Raw genomic sequence first — 25069 nt, 5'->3', positions numbered from 1 at the left:
ACCCACCAACATCAGTCGGCCTATATTTCGAGATAGCTGCCATATATACCGATGTCACGATCTATGGCATTGAGCCCATAAAAGTCGCACCTATTATCCGATTTCGCTGAAATTTCTCACAGTGACCTACGTTAGATTTTTCGACATCCATGCCCTTCCTGGTTCAGTCCGGTCTATTTTTGGATATAGCTGCCATATAGACTAATCTCCCGATTTATGGTCTTGGGTGCATAAAAGGCAAATCTTTTACCCGATTACGCTGAAATTTGGCACAAGGACTTATGCTAGGCTTTCTGACATCCGTTCTCTATATGGTTCAGATCAGTCTATATAACTGCCATATATACCGATCTCCCGATTTTAGTACTTAGAGCCATAACAGCATCGTTTCTTACCCAATTTTGCTGCAATGTCACACAGTGAGCTGTGTGAGGCTCTACGACTTGCGCATTCAATATGGCCCCATCGGTCTATATTTGGATATAGCCATTGCCATATACAGCGATTTCCCGTTTTAAGGTCTTAGGCAAATTTAAGCCGCACTTATTGTCTGATTTCGCTAAAATTTGGCATATTGACCTATATTAGGCTTTTCGACATCTGTGCCCTATATGATTCAGGTAGGTCTAAATTTTGATATAGCTGCCATATTGACCACTATTCTGTTTTAACAACTTGAACAGTAAAATCATTAGACCACTCGACGTTCGTAAAGCTAGGCGCCTAAAATTTTGCACAAATACTTCTTATAAGTGTAGGTCAGTTGGGATTGTAAAAGGGCCAAATCAGTCCATGTTTTGATATAGCTTCCATATAAACAGTTTTTTGGTCTTGACTTCTTGAGCATCAAGAGGCGCAACTCTTATCCGATTTGGCTGAAATTTGCACGTGGTGTTTAAGTATCACTTCCGACAACTGTGCCAAGTATAGTCTTAATCAGTTGATAACCTGATATAGCTGCCATATAAACCGATCTTGGGTCTTGTATTCTAAAGCTTCTAGAGGGCGCAATTCATATCCGATTTGGCTGAGATTTTGCATGGAGTGTTCTGGTATGACTCCCAACAACGTGCCAAGCTGATTTGAGTGAAATTTTACATAACATGTTTCGATATGACTTCCAACAACTGTGCCAAGTATGGTTAAAATCGGTCAATAACCTGATATAGCTGTCATATAAACCAATCTCTGATCATGACTTCTTGAACCACCTTGAGGGCGCAATTCCTATCCGATTTGGCTGAAATTACGCATGAAGTGTTGTGTTATGACGTCCGAGAACTATGCTAAGTATGGTTCAAATCGGTACATGACAGTGCTAAAACTGCCATATAAACCGATCTGGAGTCTTGACTTCTTAAGCCTCTAGAGGCCACAATTCTTATTCGATTTTGCCACAATTTTGTACAACGGATTCTTCCATGACCTTCAACAGATGTCCCATATGGTCTTAATCGATCCATAGCCTGATACAGCTCCCATACAAACCGATCTACCGGTTATGCTTCTTGAGCCCTATAAGGCGTTATTCTTATCCGAATGGACTGAAATATTACGCAATGACTTCTACTATGGTCTTCAACATTCAACTCACTTATGGTCCGAATCGGGCTATAACTTGATATATCTCCAATAACAAAACAATTCTTATCCATTATTCTTTGTTTGCCTAAAAAAGGATACCGCGCAAAGAACTCGACAAATGCGATCAATGGTTGTGGGTTCCCGAGATTCAGTCCGGCCGAATTTAGCACTCTTTTGCTTGTTTTAACCCTGTAATTGTCATTGGCTGAGTCAGAGCTGGTTAAACCACCAGCATACTATCTCATTGATATATTTCTAACGAGCTTCTCTTTCCGGCCATTTAAGTTGACCGGACCTGGCGGTATTATCCCGGCACTGCTGCAGGATTCCCTTGGAGTTGCCCTACCATGGCTTGAGCAGATCTTCAGTCAGGCATGGTCTTTATCCCCAAGGCGGAAAGAATAAACCACAGTACGACGAAGGATTATAGGCCTATTAGTCTGTCATCCTTTTTCCTGAAAACACAGGAAAGACTGATTGACCTGAAGGTGAGAGGAGGACTGACGCCGGAAAACTTCAGTGAAGCACAACACGCATACCTCAACTTCAGATCGGTGGAGGCGGTCCTTTACGTGGTGGTACAGGAGGGCGAGACGTCTCTCCGACAGAAGGATTACACTTTGGCGGCCTTCTTGGATATTGAGGGGGCTTTCAATAATGTGGAGATGGGGGCGATAGCCGCCACACTGGACCGCACGGGGATTCACCCCTTAATCTTCCAAGGGACAAATACTATGCCTTATGGCAGTATTATTAATGTGAACCTAAGAGATTGTGTGGTCAGAAGGCGGGTGACCAGAGGAACTCCCCTCGTGATTAATGAAGTCCTGATGGATCTCGGTGGAAACAGCACGGGGATTACCGCTTATGCGGACGACGTCGTGCTGTCGACAATCAGCAAGATCATGGAAGCGTCACTGAGTAGACTGTCGCGATGGGCTACCGGAAATGGGTTGAGGACCAATCCAGGTAAGACGGAGCTGGCCCTCTTTACGCGTAGATATAAGATACCGGAGTTCAGACTCCCGTCCTTGGACGGGGTCACCCTGCGGTTGTCGAAGGAGACGAAATACTTAGGCATAATCCTCGATTCGAAACTGTCCTGGAAGAGGAACACCGAGGAAAGAAGTCGTAAGTCACTGTGCGCTTTTTACTCTTGCAGGAGGATGTTCGGTAGGAAGTGGGGGGTGACTCCCAGGATGGTTTATTGGATGTACACGGCCATCGGCTATGTGCCTAATCTAAGCTTGGAGAGGTCTACTGCTTTGCTATCATTGGCTAGAACGGATCGGAAATCATGCTGACAGACTGAAGGTTGCCAGCAATGACTTTTGCAGAAGCTGTGACGATATCGAAGAAGAAGAGTCTATAGAACACCTTCTGTGTGTATGTCCCGCACTAGCAGTCAGAAGGAGTTCCACTTTAAGCTCACATTTCTTCGAGAATCTGTCTGATTTGGCGGATGTGAACATTCGCAAGTTGATGGGCGTTTTAAATCGATCTGGATGGTTCAACGGTAGGAACTAGAAGGCATCTTTCTTCTTCTGTTCCTGTGGTATCACAATGGACGAGAAAGTCTAAGTGAGTCTGATGGCAGACTGCCACTGAAACCTAACCTAAGCTAACCATACGGCCATCGTGTGACCAATACTGGCCTATGGAGCACTGGTATGGTGGAATGTCCTAGAAAAGAGGACGCGTGCGAAAGAGTTCGAGAAAATCCAGAAACTGGCCTGCGTCGGGATCACAGGGACGCAGATATCCGTACCGCAGGCAGGCCTGGAGGTGATGCTGGGTATGCAGCCCATTGGGGCCTACATTAGGAGCTACGCCGCCAGGGTCTCGGTATGCTGAAGGAGGATGGTTGCGGCCACAGTTCGATTCTGGTTGTTATGGATACGGAGGGTAGACTGAGGAGGATCTCCGACTTTTTGACACCAGTGCCGACTGTAGTGAGGGCATTCGCGATTCAATTTCCTGAGAGGGACGAATGGAGGGCGGATAGTGTACTTAAGGAGGATGAGACCTCGATCTACACAGATGGCTCCAAGATGAAGTCAGGGACTAGATTGGGGGTCTACTCTGATGCACTCAATATCAGTATGTCTCTGAGACTGCCAAACGAGTGTACGGTCTGTCAGGCAGAGATCTGTGCCATTGCAGTGGCCGCAGGAGAAATTCCGGTAAGGGTCTTACCGCCCTCGAAACTCAGAATTTATGTGGAAAGTATGGCGGCGCTCAAGGCCTTGGGGTCGAGGATGGTGAGATCGAGATGTATGGTGGATTGTTTGGAATCCCTGGATAGGCTCCGGGCCCACAATGTGACGCTGACTTAGAGCGCCAGGAGGAGTTTATCTGCGCAGGGCGGACCAGTCAGCGGTCATGCCTTCGTGCCATTTGTCGAGCTACTGAACAAAGTATTGTATATAAGATGGCCAGGGCGGATTCGGTGGCGAGGTGGGACTCTGTAGATGGTTACCGGACGGCGAAGGTGCTATGGCCGGTCATTGACCAGAGGAGGATGAGGGAGTTGCTGGCGTTCGATATGAGGTCGATGAGTACATTGAGAAGGGTCATAACCGGACACTGTGTCATGGGGCCGCATGGCGGCACGCATGGGGATGCCGCACAATGACTTCTGTAGGAGTTGCCTCGATGAGGATAAGGAAGAGACTATCGAGCACTTGCTGTGTTCCTGTTCTGATGCACTCAATATCAGTATGTCTCTGAGACTGCCGGACGAGTGTACGGTCTTTCAGGCAGAGGTCTGTGCCATTGCAGTGGCCGCAAGAGAAATTTTGGTAAGGGACTTACCGCCCTCGAAACTCAGAATTTATGTGGACAGTGTGGGGTCGAGGATAGTGAGGTCGAGATTGTTTGGAATCCCTGGATAGCCTCCGACCCCACAATCTGACGCAGATATGGTTTCCTGGGCGTGAGGGGATTCCAGGAAATGAGAAGGCGGACGAGTGCGCCAGGTGTCGCCTACGTCAGTCATCGTTCTTGCCTATGTGCCATTTGTCGAGCTACTGAACACAGTATATGAGATGGCCAGCGCGGCTTCGGTGGCGAGGTGGGACTCGGTAGATGGTTGCCGGACTGCGAAGGTGCTATGGCCGATCATTGACCAGAGGAGGACGAGGGAGTTGCTGGCGTTCGATATGAGGTCGATGAGTACATTGAGAAGGGTCATAACCTGACACTGTGCCATAGGCCGCATGGCGGCTCGCATGGGGATGCCGCACAATGACTTCTGTAGGAGTTGCCTCGATGAGGATAAGGAAGAGACTATTGAGCACTTGCTGTGTTCCTGTTCTGATGCACTCAATATCAGTATGTCTCTGAGACTGCCGCACGAGTGTACGGCCTTTCAGGCAGAGGTCTGTGCCATTGCAGTGGCCGCAAGAGAAATTTTGGTAAGGGGCTTACCGCCCTCGAAACTCAGAATTTATGTGGACAGTGTGGGGTCGAGGATAGTGAGGTCGAGATTGTTTGGAATCCCTGGATAGGCTCCGACCCCACAATCTGACGCTGACATGGGTTTCTGGGCATTAGGGGATTCCAGGAAATGAGAGGGCGGACGAGTGCGCCAGGTGTTGCCTACGTCAATCATCGGTCTTGCCTACGTGCCATTTGTCGAGCTACTGAACACAGTATATGAGATGACCAGGGCGGCTTCGGTGGCGAGGTGGGACTCGGTAGATAGTTGCCGGACTGCGAAGGTGTTATGGCCGATCATCGACCAGAGGAGGACGAGGGAGTTGTTGGCGTTCGATAAGAAGTCGATGAGTACTTAGACAGGTGTCATAACTGTGCACTGTGCTATAGGCCGCATGGGGATACCGCATAATGACTTCTGTAGGAGTTGCCTCGATGAGGATGAGGAAGAGACTATTGAGCACTTGCTCTCCTTTCTGGGGAGCCGTTTCTTCTGTGATCTGGGTGAACTTGCAAACGTACCTCTGGTATGTCTACTGAGGTTTGTTGGGGAAACAGGACGGTTTCGACGGGGGGTGCCACAAGCTCCGGCGTAGGTATTGGGTTGCCCAAAAAGTAATTACGGATTTTTTAAAAGAAAGTAAATGCATTTTTAATAAAACTTAGAATGAACTTTAATCAAATATACTTTTTTACACTTTTTTTCTAAAGCAAGCTAAAAGTAACAGCTGATAACTGACAGAAGAAAGAATGCAATTACAGAGTCACAAGCTATGAAATGCCGACTATATGAAAAATCCGCAATTACTTTTTGGGCAACCCAATAGATCCCTGCTTGCATAGGAATGGGCGGTTATTCACCCCATGCTCGGGTTCTCCACTCCTCCTGTCTTTTTCTTTTATTCGTGCATAACCTCAAGTACGAGGTCTCACATTTTCTTTCTCTTCACTTTCTCTCTTTAGGGTACCACAATGGGCCAAACTGGCCTCCGGGTGAACTCACCTTTGGTGGGCAACACATTCAACCTAACCTAGCCGGCTTCTTTTCCTACATCAATTTAGGGATTGTCCTAGTGTAGAAAGGACTTTTTCTTAGATGTGAGAATTTCGTTTGTTTAGGATCCTAGCCCTAAAATTGGATCGCTTTAATAGTCATACCCTAAGTAATTAATTTTTATGTGTTCCTCAATTCAATGCTTTGCGTAATCAATAACAGTCAATATTTAGAATAAATTTTTAATTAAAGTTTCTTACATCATTTTGCTTTTTATAATGGTATAATCGTTTTATCGTATTTTTCATGGAAATATGTATAATCGAAAGTTCCAAAATGTTCATACTTTTCACCATACAACTTTTTGAGGGCATTTTCATGATAGATCTTAACATCCTTGAAATACATGTTGGGCACATAAAACTCAAACTCATTGATTTTGCGATCCATGGGATATCCAAAAGCCTTATCGTCAATGGTGGGTATTCCATGACGTATGCTGCAGCCATAATCCGATTCATATGTATTATTCTCCAGCGAACCGACATAGGGATAGACAAAGAAGAAGAATTGCATGGGCATACCCTCGGGCCAGCCTTGGGGCAACAGCAGACGATCGGGGAAACTGCACAAAGGTTCGGTCAATCCCAAGGGATATTCAAAGTTGCCCTCATAGGCGGACATTACAAATTTGTACATTTCAGTGTAGGTGGTATGATCCTGTCTCAGCCAGAAAAAGTCCTCAGTGCTGCGCTTGATCAAATTTTTTCCAGCCTTCAGTTGATGCACAAAATTATCCATTTCAATGAAATTTTTGTGATTTCTAGCCAAAGGAATAATACGGCCAAATTCATCGTACTTGGGACCGAAGAAGACACGCACTACAACCTTTTCCTCCTTTTCGGATTTAATGGTGTAATAAAACTCAACGTTCTTATGATTGAGACGAACTTGACGAGCCAACAAGGTTTTGTCCCAAACAAATTGGCCATCCACAAAGGTCATCTTGTCATTCAGCAAATTGGTAACATCAAAATCCACCAAATCGAAATAGGTTACCAAATTATTAACGGTTACATCCTCAATTTCGACTCCTGGGAATTGGAGCTCTTCTTTTGTGTAGGGTTCCACATGTTCGTAGAACTGATGGAACACATCCAAGACCTTCTTGTAGAACTGATAGAACAAGGGATCACGCAACATGGTCTCATAGTTTAGAAAGACATTGGGCAAAACGAAATCGCTGCTCTCATCGGCATGGCCAAAGTACATGTGGGCATACAAATACCAGAAACGGAAGAAGTATTTGTCGTAGACATCTACATTGCCCTGCAGCATATCTCCCAGATGTTCAATGGCCTGGGGCTTATGCATATCAAATTTCTGGCCATCGGCAGTCACATAGTAGCCTTGAGTGATAATTCCATCCAGACGCTCAAAGAAATCCTTAATCTTATGCACATACTCAAAGTTGCCAAAGGACTCAATGTCATAGTAATTCTTGCGATAGCTGTAGCCCTCACCATTGTAGTGTATCAACTGAGGATCATAACCATATTCGACTTCAGTGAGGAAAGAGAATTCGGGAATTTCCCCAAATCCATTGGACAGACGTTCCAGGTAGTAGCGTTTAAGCAAACCCTCCAGGCAGTAAATATAATACTCTCCTCGACGATCCTGCTCAGCGCCCTTTAGGTAGGCCGCATAGCCCAAGTTGAAATAATACCAGAAGGCATTCCATTCCAAATCTTCGGTAAAGTAGGAAATCTTTGATTCCCGATTGAAGAACTCAATATCGCGTGTATAGTCCACAGGCATCCAGAACATTTTCACATCCTTCATGATATCCAAATATTTGGAATCCTTGCTATAGGTGTAGGCGTTATCACGTATGATGAACTGATCATTGGCATACCAATGTTGATCCAAGCCTATAATCTTCCACCACTGCCAGACCTTCCAATCCCTGGTATAGAAATATTTGTAGAAGCGATCGTTGTCCTTGAAATATTTCGTGTAATCTGTATAGACCACATCTTTGTATTCCTTCTCGTACATGATGTATTTGCTCCATACATCATAATCGAATTTCTCAGCCTGATAGACGAATTTGCTGTTGAGGAAATATTGGGGGAAAATTTCATAGATGGCAGGCAACACCAAATCCTTGAAGTCAGGGCGATGCATGACAGCCAATGTTAAAGCCTGGACAAACATGCCCTCATTGGCATAAAGGCGAGCCCAGCAGACATTGCGCTGAAAGATATCCCAAGTTTTGGCATACAGCAAGAAATCGGTCAAACCATACAATTGTTCCATGTGAGTATCTACCAAAGCGCCAAAGAACTCGCCTTTGGGCAGGGTGACACCATGTTGATAGGCTTTGTAGTATTTGCTCATATACGAGGCATCGTAATGTTCAGGAAACTAAAAAGGCAATAAAAGTTGTACTGATAAATGAGTTAAAATTTTTTTGGTCTAAACTCTACCTCATAGTCCTGCTTGTTGTAGGTAAAGCTCTTGCCCAACTTGATGTAGTCCTCGAACATTAAAGGACCCTCCACACGATAGACAATTTCAAAGAGGAATTTTTGCTTGAGTAGAAAATCCTTATCAGCATAGAGTTCTTTCTTTGGTATAGCATTGGCCGTCACCAGGGCCACAATGGCCAAGAAGGCTAAAGCGAGTTTCATTTCAAGAATTGCAACTCGAGCAAGCACCACACTAACTATAACTACAGACTGCTGATATTTCTTCGATGACACTGGCCATTTATATGCTATGGGCTATGTTCCTCAAAGCAATGCCTCTTGATAAATCTTATCTATGCTGGCAAATAAGTTTTAGTGCCCTAATGAGCATAATTGTCTTTGACCTCCTCATGATTTGCATTTCAAACATTTGATAAGGAGAAATTTTATGTTTTGTTTATATTTTGTATTTTATAAAAAAAATGTTTTTAAGGCAGTCAGGTGGTTTCACAATTCTAAAGCTTTCAGAAAGAAAATTCAGAAAGAAACATAATTACTACCACTACTAAAGTTCCCATGAACTTTCCATTAAGGAACAGGGGATACTTCTCTCATATCAATGAGTGCAGTCCGACTAAAGTCTAAGCTCAATGCTAAGGGGCCTCCTTTTTACTGCCGAGTCCGAACGGCGTGCCACATAGCGATACTATTGGTTGCCCAAAAAGTAATTGCGGATTTTTCATATAGTCGGCGTTGACAAATTTTTTCAACGGCTTGTGACTCTGGAATTGCATTCTTTCTTCTGTCAGTTATCAGCTGTTACTTTTAGCTTGCTTTAGAAAAAAAGTGTAAAAAACGTATATTTGATTAAAGTTCATTCTAAGTTTTATTAAAAATGCATTTACTTTCTTTTAAAAAATCCGCATTTACTTTTTGGGCAACCCAATATTTGGTAGAGAAGTCTTAACAAATGTAGCCAACATTAGTAAGGGGGATAACCACCGCTGAAAAATTTGTCTGATGTTCACGGCTGGGTTTGAAACCAGGCGTTCGGTATCATAGGCGGACATGATAACCTCTGCGCCATGGTGGCTTCCTATGCAACATAATAAAGTTTTTTATACCCTCCATCATAGGATGGGGGTATACTAATTTCGTCATTCTGTTTGTAACTACTCGAAATATTCGTCTGAGACCCTATAAAGTACATATATTCTTGATCGTCGTGACGTTTTATGTCGATCTAGCCATGGCCGTCCGTCTATCCGTCCGTCCGTCTGTCCGTTTGTCCGTCCGTCTGTCTGTCGAAAGCACCCTTACTTTCGAAGGAGTAAAGCTAGCCGCTTGAAATATTGCACAAATACTTCTTATTAGTGTAGGTCGGTTGGGATTGTAAATGGGCCATATCGGTCCATGTTTTGATATAGCTGCCATATAAACCGATTTTGGGTGTTGACTTCTTGAGCCTCTAGAGGGCGCAATTCTAATTCGATTGAAATTAAATTTTGCATAACGTGTTTTGTTATGATATCCAACAACTGTGCCAAGTATGGTTCAAATCGGTCCATAACCTGATATAGCTGCCATATAAACCGATTTTGGGTCTTGACTTCTTCAGCCTCTAGAGGTCGCAATTCTAATTCGATTGAAATGAAATTTTGCACAACGTGTTTTGTTACGATATCCAACTACTGTGCCAAGTATGGTTTAAATCGGTCCATAACCTGATATAGCTGCCATATAAACCGATTTTGGGTCTTGATTTTTTGAGCCTCTAGAGGGCGCAATTCCAATTCGATTGGAATGAAATTTTGCACGAAGTATTTTGTTAGGATATCTAACATTTGTACCAAATAAGGTTCAAATCGGTCTATAACCTGATATAGCTGCCATATAAACCGATCTGGGATCTTGATTTCTTGGGCCTCTAGAGGTCGCAATTTTAATCCGGTTGGAATGAAGTTTCGCACGAAGTATTTTGTTACGATATCTAACAACTGTACCATATAAACCAATCTGGGATCTTGACTTCTTGAGCCTCTAGAGGTCGCAATTGTTATCCGATATGCCCGAAATTTTGTACGACGGGTCCTCTCATGACCATTAACATACGTGTTTATTATGGTATGAATGGGTCTATTGCCTGATACAGCTCCCATATAAATCAATTTCTCTATTTTATTTGGTTGCCCAAAAATTAATGACGGATTTTTCATATAGTCGGCGTTGACAAATTTTTTCACAGCTTCTGACTCTGTAATTGCATTCTTTCTTCTGTCAGTTATCAGCTGTTACTTTTAGCTTGCTTTAGAAAAAAGTGTAAAAAAAGTATATTTGATTAAAGTTCATTCTAAGTTTTATTAAAAATGCATTTACTTTCTTTTAAAAAATCCGCAATTACTTTTTGGGCAACCCAATACTTTTTGAGCCCCTAAAGAGTGCAATTCTTATCCGAATTGGCTGACATTTTACACAGGTCTCCAACATATAAGCAAATCTTTTGTTTTATCCTTTTTTTTTTTGCCTAAGAAGAGATGCCGGGAAAAGAACTCGACAAATGCGATCCATGGTGGAGGGTATATGAGATTCGGCTGGGCCGAACTTAGCACGCTTTTACTTGTTGATACCTACCACCATACCATAGGGGGGTATATTCATTTAGTCATTCCCTTTTCAACACACCAAAATGTCCATTTCCGACATTACAAAGTAATATTTCAGATCGTCGCAAAATTCTAAGGCGATTTAACGATGTCCGTGTGTCTGTTGTAATCACTCTACAGCCTTCAAAAATTGATATATTGAGGTGATATTTGGCACAGATACGTCTTTTTGATGTACCCAGCTTAAGTTCTTGAACGGGCCAAATCGGACCATATTTGGATATAGCTGCCACATAGGCCGATCTGTCGATAAAGATTCCGATTTCGCTTAAATTTGAAGCAGTGAGCTAAATTTGGAAATGTTCGTAAAATGTTTATAATTCCTATGATTACTTAAAATTTTATTATTAAAAAAATAATAAAAACTTTTCTGTCATAACTAACATTGTACTCCATTTTTGTCTATTTTCAGGTATGTTTAAAAATAAAAATTTGTTAGCTATGTATTTATATGGAGTGACAAAAAGTAAGTCGACTAGGTAAGTTATATTTGGGTATTGCCAGATTCACTGGGACTGTGGATCGTTTTACTACCGGGCTTTTATATACATTATTCGCATAATATGGGGTTGTTTAGGGTTTTGTCTATTTTGTTGTCCTTTCTCTCTGTAAGTCTTTATTCATTTTATCCCAGGTATTTATGAAGTTGAAGCGAGATTTTATATTTTTTATAGACATAGTGTGAGAGTTTATTCTTTGTCCATATTAAGTTGGTTTTAGTCGATTTTTTCCCATTCCGTGGTGTAATGTCAGTTTTCATATCCTGTGATAGCGTTATCCATTATTAATTCAACGTGCCTGTTTTACATTTGAATTTATTTGCGCCAAATAACATGGGGTTTATATCCACAACGTGAGCTTTAACCATTTTTTCCACACAATGTGTGTTTTTTTTTGTTTTGTTCACACGTCATTGGTTTTATCCGTATTATCCACACAACTTCGTTTTTTATCCGATTTATCCACGTAACGGGGTTTTTTTCTTCTTCTTTTTCACGCAACGTGGGTTTTATCCGTATTAACCACATAACTTAGACACCCCGGTAGCCGAGTTGTTAGCGAGCTTGGATTGTCAGTGCAGGAGTCGTGGGTTAGTTTCCCACCAGAGGCCTTGGTCTGTCGCTACTGTGGTATGACAATGGACTAAAGTTGTCTGCAAAGGAATGTCACTCTTTCCTAACTCAACCGAATCGCACTACTTGGCTTTTTAATCCGTTTTATCCACACAACGTGGATTTTTATCCACGCAACAAGGGTTTTTATCCCTTTATCCACATCCCTGTTTTTCCTTTTACGTGGGGATTACACCTTTTATATGCTCAACGTGATTTTTATCCGTTATTATCCTTTTTTTTACACAAAGTAGTTTCGAATCCTTTTTATTCGCACAAAGTAAGAATTTATCCCTTTTATCCACATAATATGAGTTTTTATGTCTTTTATGTACATAAAGTAGTGTTTTATACCTTTTATTCACATAACGTGAGTTTTTTCCGATTAAGTCACACAACTTGTTTATTATTCGTTTTATTCACACGAAGTGGATTTTTTATCCCTTTTATCCACACATTATGTTTTTATCCATTTTATCTATACAATGTAGTTTTATCCTTGTATGCACACAAAGTGGGTTTTTATCCGGTTTTTATTCGTTTTATCTACGCAGCGCGGATTTGTTATCCACTGTTATCCGAAAATTGGGGTTTTTATCCTTTTTTCCCCATTTAATGAAGTTTTTATCCGTTTCATCCACACAACATTAGTTTTATCCCTTTATTCACAAAACTCCGTTTGTTATCCGTTTTTTCCACTCTGCGTGGCTTTTTATACCTTCTATCCTCACAAAGTGGCTTTAATCCGGTTTGTCCACTCAACTGGGGATTTTATCTGTTTTAACAATACTATATGGGATTTTATAAGCCTTATCTACACCACTTGGAGTTTTATCCGTTTAATCCACACAACGATGGTTTTTACTACACAACGTGGGCTCTTATCCGTTTTATACCCTCAATATGAGTTTTTATCCATTTTATCTATAATTATATATGCGTGATTTTGCCGGACTTTTTCTCCACAACAATAGGTTTATTGTTTATCTTCATCCTGGATTTTGTCCGTTGTAAAGGGTGATTTTTTTGAGGTTAGGATTTTCATGCATTAGTATTTGACAGATCACGTGGGATTTCAGACATGGTGTCAAAGAGAAAGATGCTCAGTATGCTTTGACATTTCATCATGAATAGACTTACTAACGAGCAACGCTTGCAAATCATTGAATTTTATTACCAAAATCAGTGTTCGGTTCGAAATGTGTTCATTCACCGTAACGTTGCGTCCAACAGCATCTTTGAAAAAATACGGTCCAATGATTCCACCAGCGTACAAACCACACCAAACAGTGCATTTTTCGGGATGCATGGGCAGTTCTTGAACGGCTTCTGGTTGCTCTTCACTCCAAATGCGGCAATTTTGCTTATTTACGTAGCCATTCTACCAGAAATGAGCCTCATCGCTGAACAAAATTTGTCAAAATTTTAACACATTTCGAACCGAACACTGATTTTGGTAATAAAATTCAATGATTTGCAAGCGTTGCTCGTTAGTAAGTCTATTCATGATGAAATGTCAAAGCATACTGAGCATCTTTCTCTTTGACACCATGTCTGAAATCCCACGTGATCTGTCAAATACTAATGCATGAAAATCCTAACCTCAAAAAAATCACCCTTTATCTACACAATGTGTGTCGTTGTTTCTCGTATCAACAGAACGTGGGGTTTTATTCATACGACGTGTGTTATTATCCGTTTTATTCACACAACGTGGGGTTTTATCCGTATTACCCATAAAACTTAGTTTTTTATCCGATTTATTCACACCACGTGGGTTTTATCCGTATTACCAACAAAACTTAGTTTTGTATGCGATTTATTCACACCACCTAGGTTTTTATCCGTATTATCCAGACAACTCAGTTTTTTATCCGATTTATTCACACCACGTGGGGTTTTGTTGGTACTATCCACAAAACCTAGTTTTTTATCAGATTTATTCATACGACGTGGGTTTTTATCCCATTTATGCACACCACGTGGGTTGTTATCCGTATTATCCACACAACTTAGTTTTTTATCCGATTTATTCACACCACCTGGGTTTTTATCCGTATTATCCACACAACTTAGTTTTTTATCCGATTTATTCACGCCACATAGGTTATTTATTTAGTTACTTATCCGATTTATTCCCACGACGTGGGTTTTTATTCGTATTATCCACACAAGTTTCTATACCTTTTTTCCACGCAAGGTGTGTTTTAATCTGTTTTCCCCCTTTTGTACGTAGATTGTTAGGTTTGTCCGTTTTATACATACAATACGGGTTCTTGTCCGATTTATAGATACAATGTGGGGTTTTCTCTCTCTTATCCATATACGCCGAGTTTTATACCTTTCATCCACACAACGTCGTTTTTATCCGTTTTAGTGGCTTTTCCTACACAACGCTGGTTTCATCCGTTTTATCTACGCAACGTGGGTTTTATCCGTTTTATTTACACAACTTGGGTCTTATCCGTTTTATCCACACATCCTGGGTTTTATCCTTTTATCCACACAACTTGGGTGTAATCCACACAACGTGGATTTTGTCCGTTTATCCACACAACTTATGTTTTATCTACAAAACGCTGGTTTTGTCCGTTTTATCCATGCAACGTGGGTTTTATCCGTTTTATTTACACAACGTGGGTTTTATCCGTTTTATTTACATAACGTGGGTTTTATCCGCTTATCCACACAGCGTTGGTTTTATCAACAGAACTTGGTTTTATCCACATAACGTGGGATTTATCCGTTTATTTACACAACGTGAATTTTATCTACACAACGTTGGTTTTATCCGCTTTATCCACATAACTTGGGTTTTATCCACCCAACGTGGGTTTTATCCACACAACTTGGGTTTTATCCGTTTATCCACACCACCTGGGTTGTATTCACACAACTTGGGGTTTATCCACACAATGTGGATTTTATCCGTTTATCCACACAACTTATGTTTTATCTACAAAACGCTGGTTTTCTCCGTTTTATCTACACAACGTGGGTTTTATCCCTTTGATTCACACAACGTGGGTCTTATCCGTTTTATCCACACACGCTGGGTTTTATCCGTTTATCCCGACAACTTGGGTGTAATCCACACAACGTGGGTTTTATCGTTTTATTCACACAACTTTGGTTTTATCAAAAGAACTTGGTGTTATCCACACAATGATGGTTTTATCCCTTTATGCATACAAATTAGGTTTTATCCACACAACTTGGGTTTTATCTACACAACGTTGGTCTTATCCGTTTTATCCACCCAAAGTTGGTTTTATCCCTATTATCGACACAATGTGAGTTTTATACGTTTATCCACAGCACCTGGGTTTTATCCACACAATCTGGGTTTTATCCACACAACTTGGGTTTTATATACACAACGTGGGTTTTATCCACACAACGTTGGTTTTATCCGTTTTACCAACGCAACGTGGGTTTTAATCGTTCTATTCACACAACCTGGGTTTACTCAGTTGTTGCAAATACATGATTTTTTCGTGGGATTTATCCACGCGACGTGGGTTTTATCCACACGACGTGGGTTTTATCCACACAACATGTGTTTTATTAGTTTTATCCACACAACTTGGGTTCTTTTTTATCCGTGTTATCCACACAACCTTTTATTAGTTATTTTCCGTTCTATCGACACAACGTGAATTTTATCCACTCTCAGTTTTATCCAAACAATGGGATTTTATCCGTTATTTCCACACAACGAGGGTTTTATTCACTCACCGTCAGTTTTATACAAACAACGTGATTTTATACGTTTCTTGATGTTCCCGCTAGCATTCGAGCCCAAGCGTTCAGCGTCATCGGTGGAATTGCTAACTTCTGCATAACGGTAGCATCCACACTTTAACTTCTTGTGTTTCCAACTTTACTCTCACATAAAGTTTATATTTTCTACTTTACGCATACATCAGGAAGCTTTAATCAACCCCATGAACATTTAGTTTTCTTGACATTTACATTTTCTTTATTTAATTTGTCCTATAATTGATCTTAAAAATTATAATAGTAACCATAATCGAAGCTACCAAATTTCTCATACTTATGGTCATAGTATTTCTCAAAATTATCCTCATGATAGATTTTAACATCCTTAAAATACAAATTGGGTACAAAGAATTCCAGTTCATTTATTTCACGATCCAAGGGATATCCATAGGGCACATCATCCAAGTGACGAACACCAGAGCTAATACCGCAAACGTAGGCATACTCGTGGGAAGAATAGGGAGCATAAGAAGCAGTATAAGGATAAACCATGAAGAAGAATTGCATGGGCATACCCTGCGACCAACCACGAGGCAAAAGCAAACGATCGGGGAAACCACAATGCGGCTGATAATAATCCAAGGGGAATTCATATTTACCCTCAAAGGCGGCCATGACATATTTGTACAACTCCGTGTAGGTAGTGCGATCACCATTGCTCCAATAGTAGTCCTTGGAACTTCGCTTAATGATATTCTGCCCCGCTTTTAGTTCATAGTATAGTTCATCAATTTCTATAAAATTTTTACGATTTTCATTTAGGGACATCACACGGCCAAATTCATCATATTTAGGGCCTATAAAGGTACGCAGCACAACCTTTTCTTCCTTTTGGGAGTTTATGGTTAAAACAATGTCAAAGGGTTTGTGGTTTAGACGCATCTGACGGGCCAACAACGTTTTGTCCCACACAAACTGGCCATTGACAAAAATGGGTTTATCGTTCAACAAATTGGTAACATCATAGTCAAACAAATCGAAATAGGTAACCAATTTGCTGATGTTGACTTCCTTAATCTCCACTCCAGGAAGCAATAGTTCCGTGTGGGTATAGGTATCAATGTATTGGTAGAATTGGTAAAATACGTCGCTGACCTTTTTGTAGAATTGGAAGAACAAAGGATCGCGCATCATGGTTTCATAGTTCAATAAGACATGGGGCTGCACATGCATCATATTGTCATGGACTTGGGCAAAATATCTATGCGCCTGGGTATACCATACAGTGAAGAAAAATTGATCAAGGGCATCTACATTTCCTTGCATCATATCTCCCAGGGATTCTATGGCTTCGGGTGTGCGTACATCGATGTTTTGCCCTTGAGCAGTGACATAGAAACCTCGGGAGATGATATCCTCAATACGTTGTAAGAAATTCAAGATTTTATGTAGAGATTGGAAATTTCCATAGGTCTGGTAATCGTAGTAATTGGGGCGGTAGGAGTAGCCTACACCATTGTAATGAACCAATTGGGGATTATAGCCATATTCGGTGGGAGTAAAGAAAGATAATTCAGGTATCTCACCATAGCCATGGGATAAACGTTCCAAATAGTAGCGTGCTATCATTTGGCGCACAAAATAGAAAAAGTATTGACCACGGCGATCCTCTTTCAAACCGAAAAATTCGGCACTAAGAAAAGGAGCATAGTCCAAATTAAAATAATAGAAATAGGCATTCCATTCCACATCCTCGGTGAAATAGGTCAAAGCAGATTCCTTGTTGGGGACGCCCAGATCACGGCTATAGTCAACTGGCATCCAGAATTTCTTGACATCCTTGATCATTTCAATAAATTTGGGATCCCTGTTGAAGATGTCCGCATTGTCACGCAGCATGAAATGCTTCTCTGCATACCATTGCTGCTCCAGACCCATGAGTTTCCACCATTGCCACAACTTCCAGTCTTTGGTGTAGAAATAGTTGTGATACTTGATATGATAGTTAGAATCTAATTCCTCAAAGTATTTGCTATAGTCCTTATACAAGAAATCCTTGTACTCCTTTTCGTACATATTGTACTTGCTCCATACATCATAATCGAATTTCTCTGCCTGGTATATAAGGTTTCTATTGAAAAAGTATTGAGGCAAGATTTCATAGATGGTAGGCAGGAATAGGTAATCCATATCCTTACGATGTATAACAGCCAATGTTAGGGCTTGCACAAATAGACCTTCGTTGGCATGCAAGCGGGCCCAGCAGACATTACGCTTAAAAATCTCCCAGTTTTTGGCAAAATAAAAGAAATCCAATAAGCCATACAGTTGTTTAGAATGTGATTCAATTAAGGCACCAAAATATTCACCCTTGGGCAAGGTCACACCATGTTGGTAGGCCTGGTAGTACTCCAACATGTGTGCGCCATTATACATAAGGGATTCAGGGAACTAAGAATAAGAAAAGTAAAAAATAAAATTAAGAAAAAATTTTAATTTTACATTTCATACCTCGTAGTCCTGCTTGTTGAAAACGAAACTTTTGCCCAGCTGTATGTATTCCTCAAAGAACAAAGGATCCTCCACACGATATACAATTTCCAAGAGAAATTTCTGTTTCCCCAATAACTCCTTGTCGGCAAATTTGGTGTCCTTGTGAGATGCCACACCAGCAGCAGCCAATAGGCCTGTAATGGCCATTAAGGCAACATGGAGTCTCATGATGTAAGGAAGAGCTGCTTGCCTTGAAAATTCTTCTATAATCTGATTGACTTTGCAGACTGTTGTTATATGAAGTTTTACTCACTGTTTTATATAACAAGATGGCCTTGAACATTTAGCATCAAGTGCATCAAGTCTTATCACTTCGAAATTAAAAATAATTTTTTTTTTTTTAATTTTCTTGGGTGATTTTGCTTTAATGGTTTATGATTTTTATACCCTCCACCATAGGATGGGGGGTGTACTAATTTCGTCATTCTGTTTGTAACTACTCGAAATATTCGTCTGAGACCCCATTAAGTATATATATTCTTGATCGTCGCGAAATTTTATGGCGATCTAGCCATGTCCGTCCGTCCGTCCGTCTGTCTGTCGAAAGCACGCTAACCTCCGAAGGAGTAGAGCTAGCCGCTTGAAATTTTGCACAAATACTTCTTATTAGTGTAGGTCGGTGGGTATTGTAAATGGGCCATATCGGTCCATGTTTTGATATAGCTGCCATATAAACCGATCTTGGGTCTTGACTTCTTGAGCCTCTAGAAGGCGCAAATCTTATCCGATTAGAATGAAATTTTGCACGACGTATTTTGTTATTATATCCAACAATTGTGCCAAGTATGGTTTAAATCGGGCCATAACCTGGTATAGCTGCCATATAAACCGATCTTGGGTCTTGATTTCTTGAACCTCTAGAGGGCGCAATTATCTTCCGATTTGACTAAAATTTTGCACGACGTGTTTTGGTATGATATCCAACAATTGTGCCAAGTATGGTTTAAATCGGTCCATAACCCGATACAGCTGCCATATATATACCGATCTTGGGTCTTGACTTCTTGAACCTCTAGAAGGCGCAAATATTATCCGATTGGAATGAAATTTTGCACGACGTATTTTGTTATGATATCCAACAACTGTGCCAAGTATGGTTCGAATCGGTCGATAACCTGGTATAGCTGCCATATAAACCGATCTTGGGTCTTGACTTCTTGAGCCTCTAGAGTGCGCAATTCTTATCCGATTTGAATGAAATTTTGCACGTAGTGTTTTGGTATTACTTTCAACAACTGTGCTAAGTATGATTCAAATCGGTTCATAATGTGGTATAGCTGTCATTTAAACCGATCTTGGGTCTTGACTTCTTGAGCCTCTAGAGGGCGCAATTCTCATCCGATTTGGCTGAAATTTTGCATGAGGTGTTTTGTTATGACTTCCAATAACTGTGCTAGGTATGGCGTAAATCGATATAGAACCTGATATAGCTGCCATATAAACCGATCTGGGATCTTGACTTCTTGAACCTCTAGAGGGCGCAATTCTCATCCGATTTGGCTGAAATTTTGTACAAGGGCTTCTCTCATGACCTTCAACATACGTGTCTTGTATGGTCTGAATCGATCAATAGCTTGATACAGCTTCCATATAAACCTATCTCCCGATTTTGCTTCTTGAGTCCCTACAAGGCGCAATTCTTATCCGAATGAACTGAAATATTACACAATGACTTCTACAATGTCAATCAGCATTTAATTATGGTCCGAATCGGACTATAACTTGATATAGCTCCAATAGGATAACAGTTCTTATTCAATATTCTATGTTTTTCTAAAAAGAGATACCTCTATGAGCGACAAATGCGATCAATGGTGGAGGGTATATAAGATTCGGCCCGGCCGAACTTAGCACGCTCTTACTTGTTTTATGTTAAAAAACTCGACTATTTTATTTCAGCAATATGTAAAGAAAGCGATAAGAATTCTAGTTTTTAAGCAATTCTAGTCTTTATGCCCGTTTAGGGGATTTGTGGAGAGGGGAGTGCGGACAAGGCACCTGTGCGATTTGCACGTAAAATTGCAAAATTTTGCCCATGAACATTCCACTAAGGAACAGGGACAAACTTCTCACCTATCAATGAGTGCAGACCGATTCAAGTATAAGTTCAAAGAGAATGGGCCTCCTTTTTATAGCCGAGTCCGAACGGCGTGCAGCAGTGCGACTCCTCTTCGGAGAGAAGTTTTACATGGCATATTACCTCACAAATTTTGCCAAGGCATTAGCGTTAGGAGGGGAAAACCACTGCTGAAAATGTTTTCTAATGGTCTCACCAGGATTCGAACCCAAGCGTTCAGCGTCATAGGCAGACATGCTAACTTCTTGAAAATCGATCCACCTACCGCAAAATATGGGGATCCTGCATCTTCTTTTTAGGCCATATTAAAGGGGTCTCCACCCTTTTGGGATTTTGCTTCACTGACCGAATACCCTCACCTTGACTTGAAGTTTCCCATCTCCTAGATGAGATGTTGTAAGTAAAATATAATAGATTCACATGTCGAGGATGAGACCTTTCAGGAGATTCGTTAGTCTTCTGCGGAATATCGTCCTGTACTCGCATTGAGATCAAATTTAAGCTATATCTGGAGCTTGAAATTTATTTGGCTATTCTATACATCCCACCATTCAATTCATTCTATGCGTCCAAAAATCCTAGGTTTTGGATTCCGCCATACTGTTGACATAAACCTTTAGTTGAGACATTAATACAGGCACAGATATAGTCTGAAGATGATGTTGATGCAAAAGCGGCGCCTTGATCAGATAAGAACCGTGATCAAGTTTAAATGGTGTTTATGCAGGCACCTGCCACGATGGATTAATCCTGCGGGGCTCCTAACCCCGGGTGAAAACAATGCGTCTACCAACGTCCCCATACATAGCCAAAGCTAGTATGAGTACCAATTCGAGTTCACGTTGTCTGGACGTGTCCTGCTCCTTGCTTAGGAGCAAAGCACTATCCAAACTTTTTCCGTTCTATGGGTCATGGCACCTGGTTGAGTACATGCAACACCACACCGAGCATCGAAATGCCCTTCCTGTGATTTAAGGTATTGAACCATAGTCACCACGTTGCTCCCAATTGGGTCCTCGTCAATAGTCAGGTTGGAACCGAAGTTGCAAGAGCTCCTGACTCCCGTGGTACCAGATTAAGGACTCTGGTTCGACCACTTAGCCCCACTACTTCCAGTTGAACTCCCGACAGTTCCGGACTGGTGACCTAAGGGATGATGCAAGCACCATATCTTAGGATCACCGAGCATCCAAATGCCCTTCCTGCGATTTTAGATGTTGAACACCACAGCCACCGCGGTGCTCCCAACTGGGGCCTCACCAATTGTTAGGTTGGAACCCAAGTTCCAGGAGTTCCTGACTGCCGTGGTACCTGATTAAGGACTCTGGTTCGACCACGTAGTTCAACTACTTCCAGTTGTACTCCAGACAGTTCCGGACTGGTCACCTAATGGGATGATGAAAGCACCATACCGTAGCATCACCGAGAATCCAAATGCCCTTCCTGCGATTTTAGATGTTGAACACCACAGCTCCCAACTGGGGCCTCACCAATTGTTAGGTTGTAACCTAAGTTCCAGGAGTTCCTGACTCCCGTGGTACCTGATTCGGGACTCATAGTCCAACTACTTGCATCAGAAATGCACACACACCCACTCGACCAGCTCCAAGATTTCATGGTGCAGCCGTTTTAAGCTCACCGTCCTTGTCGATGCAGCCTACCAACCTCTCATCCATCCTTCGGCATATCGCTTCACCCATCCATCAGCACATCCACTATCTTTCGACCCGCTCCGAAACTTCATGGTCCAGCCGCCTTCAGCTCACCGACCTTTTCGATGCAGCCTACTAACAGCTCATCCATCCGTCGTCCCATGGATTCATCCATCATCGCCACATTCACTTTCTTTCGACCAGTTCCGAAACTTCATGGTCCAGCCGCCTTCAGCTCACCGACCTTTTCGATGCAGCCTACTAACAGCTCATCCATCCGTCGTCCCATGGATTCATCCATCATCGCCACATTCACTTCCTTTCGACCAGTTCCGAAACTTTATGGTCCAGCCGCATTCAACTCACCGACCTTTTCGATGCAGCCTACTAACCACACATCCATCCATCGTCTCATCACTTTTCCCGTCCTTCATAGCATCCCCATCAAACTCCACTTCTCACCTAAATAGTCCCCCGTGGGAGAATACACGAGGACGTGGAAAGTGAGGCGGCGCTGAAGGCTCTGGCATCGAGCCATGTGAGGTCGAGACTTGTTGGGAAAAGCTATCAGGCTTTTATCTGTTCCATGCCATCAAGGTTTGGCGGGGAATGAAGCCACCGACCTGCTGGCCAGGAATTGATCGCTGATTGGTGTCGATCATGATGTGGAATCAGTGGGCCCTCCCCTGGCTGCCCTCCGAAACTTTATGATACAGCCGCCTTCAGCTCACCGACCTTTTCGATGCGGCCTACTAATCACTCATTCACCCATCGTCTCATCACTTTTCCCGTCCTTTCTACCATTCCCCACACATACTCCACATACACTACGGAGCTATTATATACTTTTCACCTAAATAGTCCCCCGTGGGGGTATACACGTGGACGTGGACAGTCAGGCGGCGCTTAAGGCTCTGGCATCGCGCCATGTGAGGTCGAGACTGGTTGAGAAAGGCCATCAGGCTTTGTTAGGTTCCTTGCCATCATGGTTTGGCGGGGAACGAAGCCACCGAGGTGCTGGCCAGGAATTGATCTCTGATTAGTGTAGATGGTGATGTGAAACCAGTGAGCCCTCCCCTGACTCCCCTCCCCTGTATACGGTACACTTAGTTGAAAGCTACCGGATGCGTCCACAGATTACGGATAGTGTAAAGCTTTGTTTTTATGCGGAGTAACTGCAAACAAGGCCGCGGGCAGTCAGCGACCTCTAGCGGAGAGTCTCAGTGAGGGGTCAGATGGCACTGACTCTTACTTAAATACTGAGTGGCAATGATACTCGAAGTGAAAAAGAGAGTTATGCAAATTTACTGAAGAACATTCCATTAAAGGACAGAAGCAGTTATTGGCGGCTTCAAATAATCAATGGCCAACATTAGGGTCTGTTCCAAGGCTAGGGGCGGTTGTAGGCGAACGTCGGTTCTTGAAGCAAGCAGCTCGCGATATCGAGGAATACATAACCCTACAGAAAGCTACAGGGTTTACTCTGAGATGCAGAAGTAATTCTTTTCAGCATTAGATATAAGTTGCCTACAGTGGAACCTGTCTCCTTGGGAGAAGAGAATGTTGCATTTACAAAAAGCGCAAAATACCTGGGTGTTTTGCTGAAGAGGAAATTATACTTCAAATCCAACATCTTGGAAAGGGCAAGAAAGGCAACTCTTGCCCTATGCACCTGCAAGAGAGCCATTGGCAAAAGTTGGGGTTTAGACCCCGCGTCATGCTTTGGGTGTATACTGCAGTTGTCAGACCTATAATGCTATATGGTGTTGTGGTCTGGTGGACGGCGTTTCAAAAGTCCACCTACTGCTCAATACTCAACCGGATCCAAAAGATGGTTTGTTTGTGCATCACAGTCGCACTGAGAACAACACCATCTGATGCACTGAATTCAATGCTACATCTTATGCCTCTGGACATTGTGGCTAGACAAATTGCAGCGACTACTGCTGTGAGGTTAAGGGAGCTTTTTCATTGGTCATGTGGTGGCTACGGACACTGTGTTATCCTTAATACAATATTCGATGTTCCGGGCAGGGTGGATTACACCTTTCATGGGCGGTGGAATAGCTAAGATATAAGGTCATTACGACGATTGGCATAAATATCTTCTCAGACAACCAGGCAGCCATTAAATCCCTGGAGAACGTATTTCTGAATACAAAAACCACCCTCGTCTATCGAAGATCTCTCGACGGGATTACTGAACAGTTCAAGATTCACCTGTTCTGGGTGCCGGTCCACAGAAATATCCCAGGGAATTGTAAAGCGGGCGAGCTTGCGAGACTAGAAACTACCCTACACATTCCAGGGATACTGGAATCTATATAAGGTAAGTTTTTAGGACCAGGACGTGTATGCTAAGTTTTCAGGACCAGGCCCGAAGGACAGCGAATGATAGATGGTCACAAAGGAGGGGCTGTGAGCACTCCAAAACTATGTGGCCTAATCTTGACTTGAAGATGTCTACCGCTTTGCTGTCACAGATGTCTCAGTCATTGTGTTCGTCATGACAGTTCACTGTCTAATCGGAAAACATGCTGACAGACTGAAGGTTGCCAGCAACGACTTTTGCAGCAGCTGTGAGGACATCGACATAGAACACCTACTGTGTGTGTCCGCACTAGCAGTTGGAAAAAGTTCCACTTTGGGTTCTCATTTCTTTGAGAACCTGTCTGATTAAGCGATCTGGATGGTTCATCGTAGGAACTAGAAGGCATCTTCTTACTCCTGTTCCTGTGGTATCACAATGGACGAATACCTGAAAGTGAGTCTGATGGCAGGCTGCCACTTAAACCTTACCTA

At 42.2% G+C, this 25069-nt stretch overlaps 3 protein-coding genes across 3 annotated transcripts in view; 1 reads left to right on the top strand and 2 right to left on the bottom strand.

Moving 5' to 3' along the window:
- The window catches only part of LOC106084977 (semaphorin-1A), a 1175174-nt gene that overhangs the window by 586899 nt on the left and 563206 nt on the right, over positions 1-25069 (top strand). The window lies entirely within an intron of this gene.
- LOC106084970 (arylphorin subunit C223) lies at positions 1382-8709 on the bottom strand. The gene is made up of 3 exons (XM_059364656.1): positions 8506-8709; positions 6293-8443; positions 1382-1441 (listed from the first exon to the last, which is right to left on the bottom strand). Exons 1-3 carry the CDS (start codon positions 8707-8709, stop codon positions 1382-1384), a joined length of 2415 nt encoding a protein of 804 aa, XP_059220639.1.
- On the bottom strand, positions 16271-18763 carry LOC106084969 (arylphorin subunit C223). Its single transcript, XM_013248960.2, has 2 exons — positions 18497-18763; positions 16271-18436 (listed from the first exon to the last, which is right to left on the bottom strand). Exons 1-2 carry the CDS (start codon positions 18704-18706, stop codon positions 16271-16273), a joined length of 2376 nt encoding a protein of 791 aa, XP_013104414.2. The 5' UTR covers positions 18707-18763.

Source organism: Stomoxys calcitrans, chromosome 3 (assembly GCF_963082655.1).
Source record: "Stomoxys calcitrans chromosome 3, idStoCalc2.1, whole genome shotgun sequence".
In the NCBI taxonomy this organism is placed as follows: domain Eukaryota; kingdom Metazoa; phylum Arthropoda; class Insecta; order Diptera; family Muscidae; genus Stomoxys; species Stomoxys calcitrans.
The sequence above is the reverse complement of the archived record's forward strand: the minus strand, read 5'-3'. Positions and strand labels throughout refer to the sequence as shown.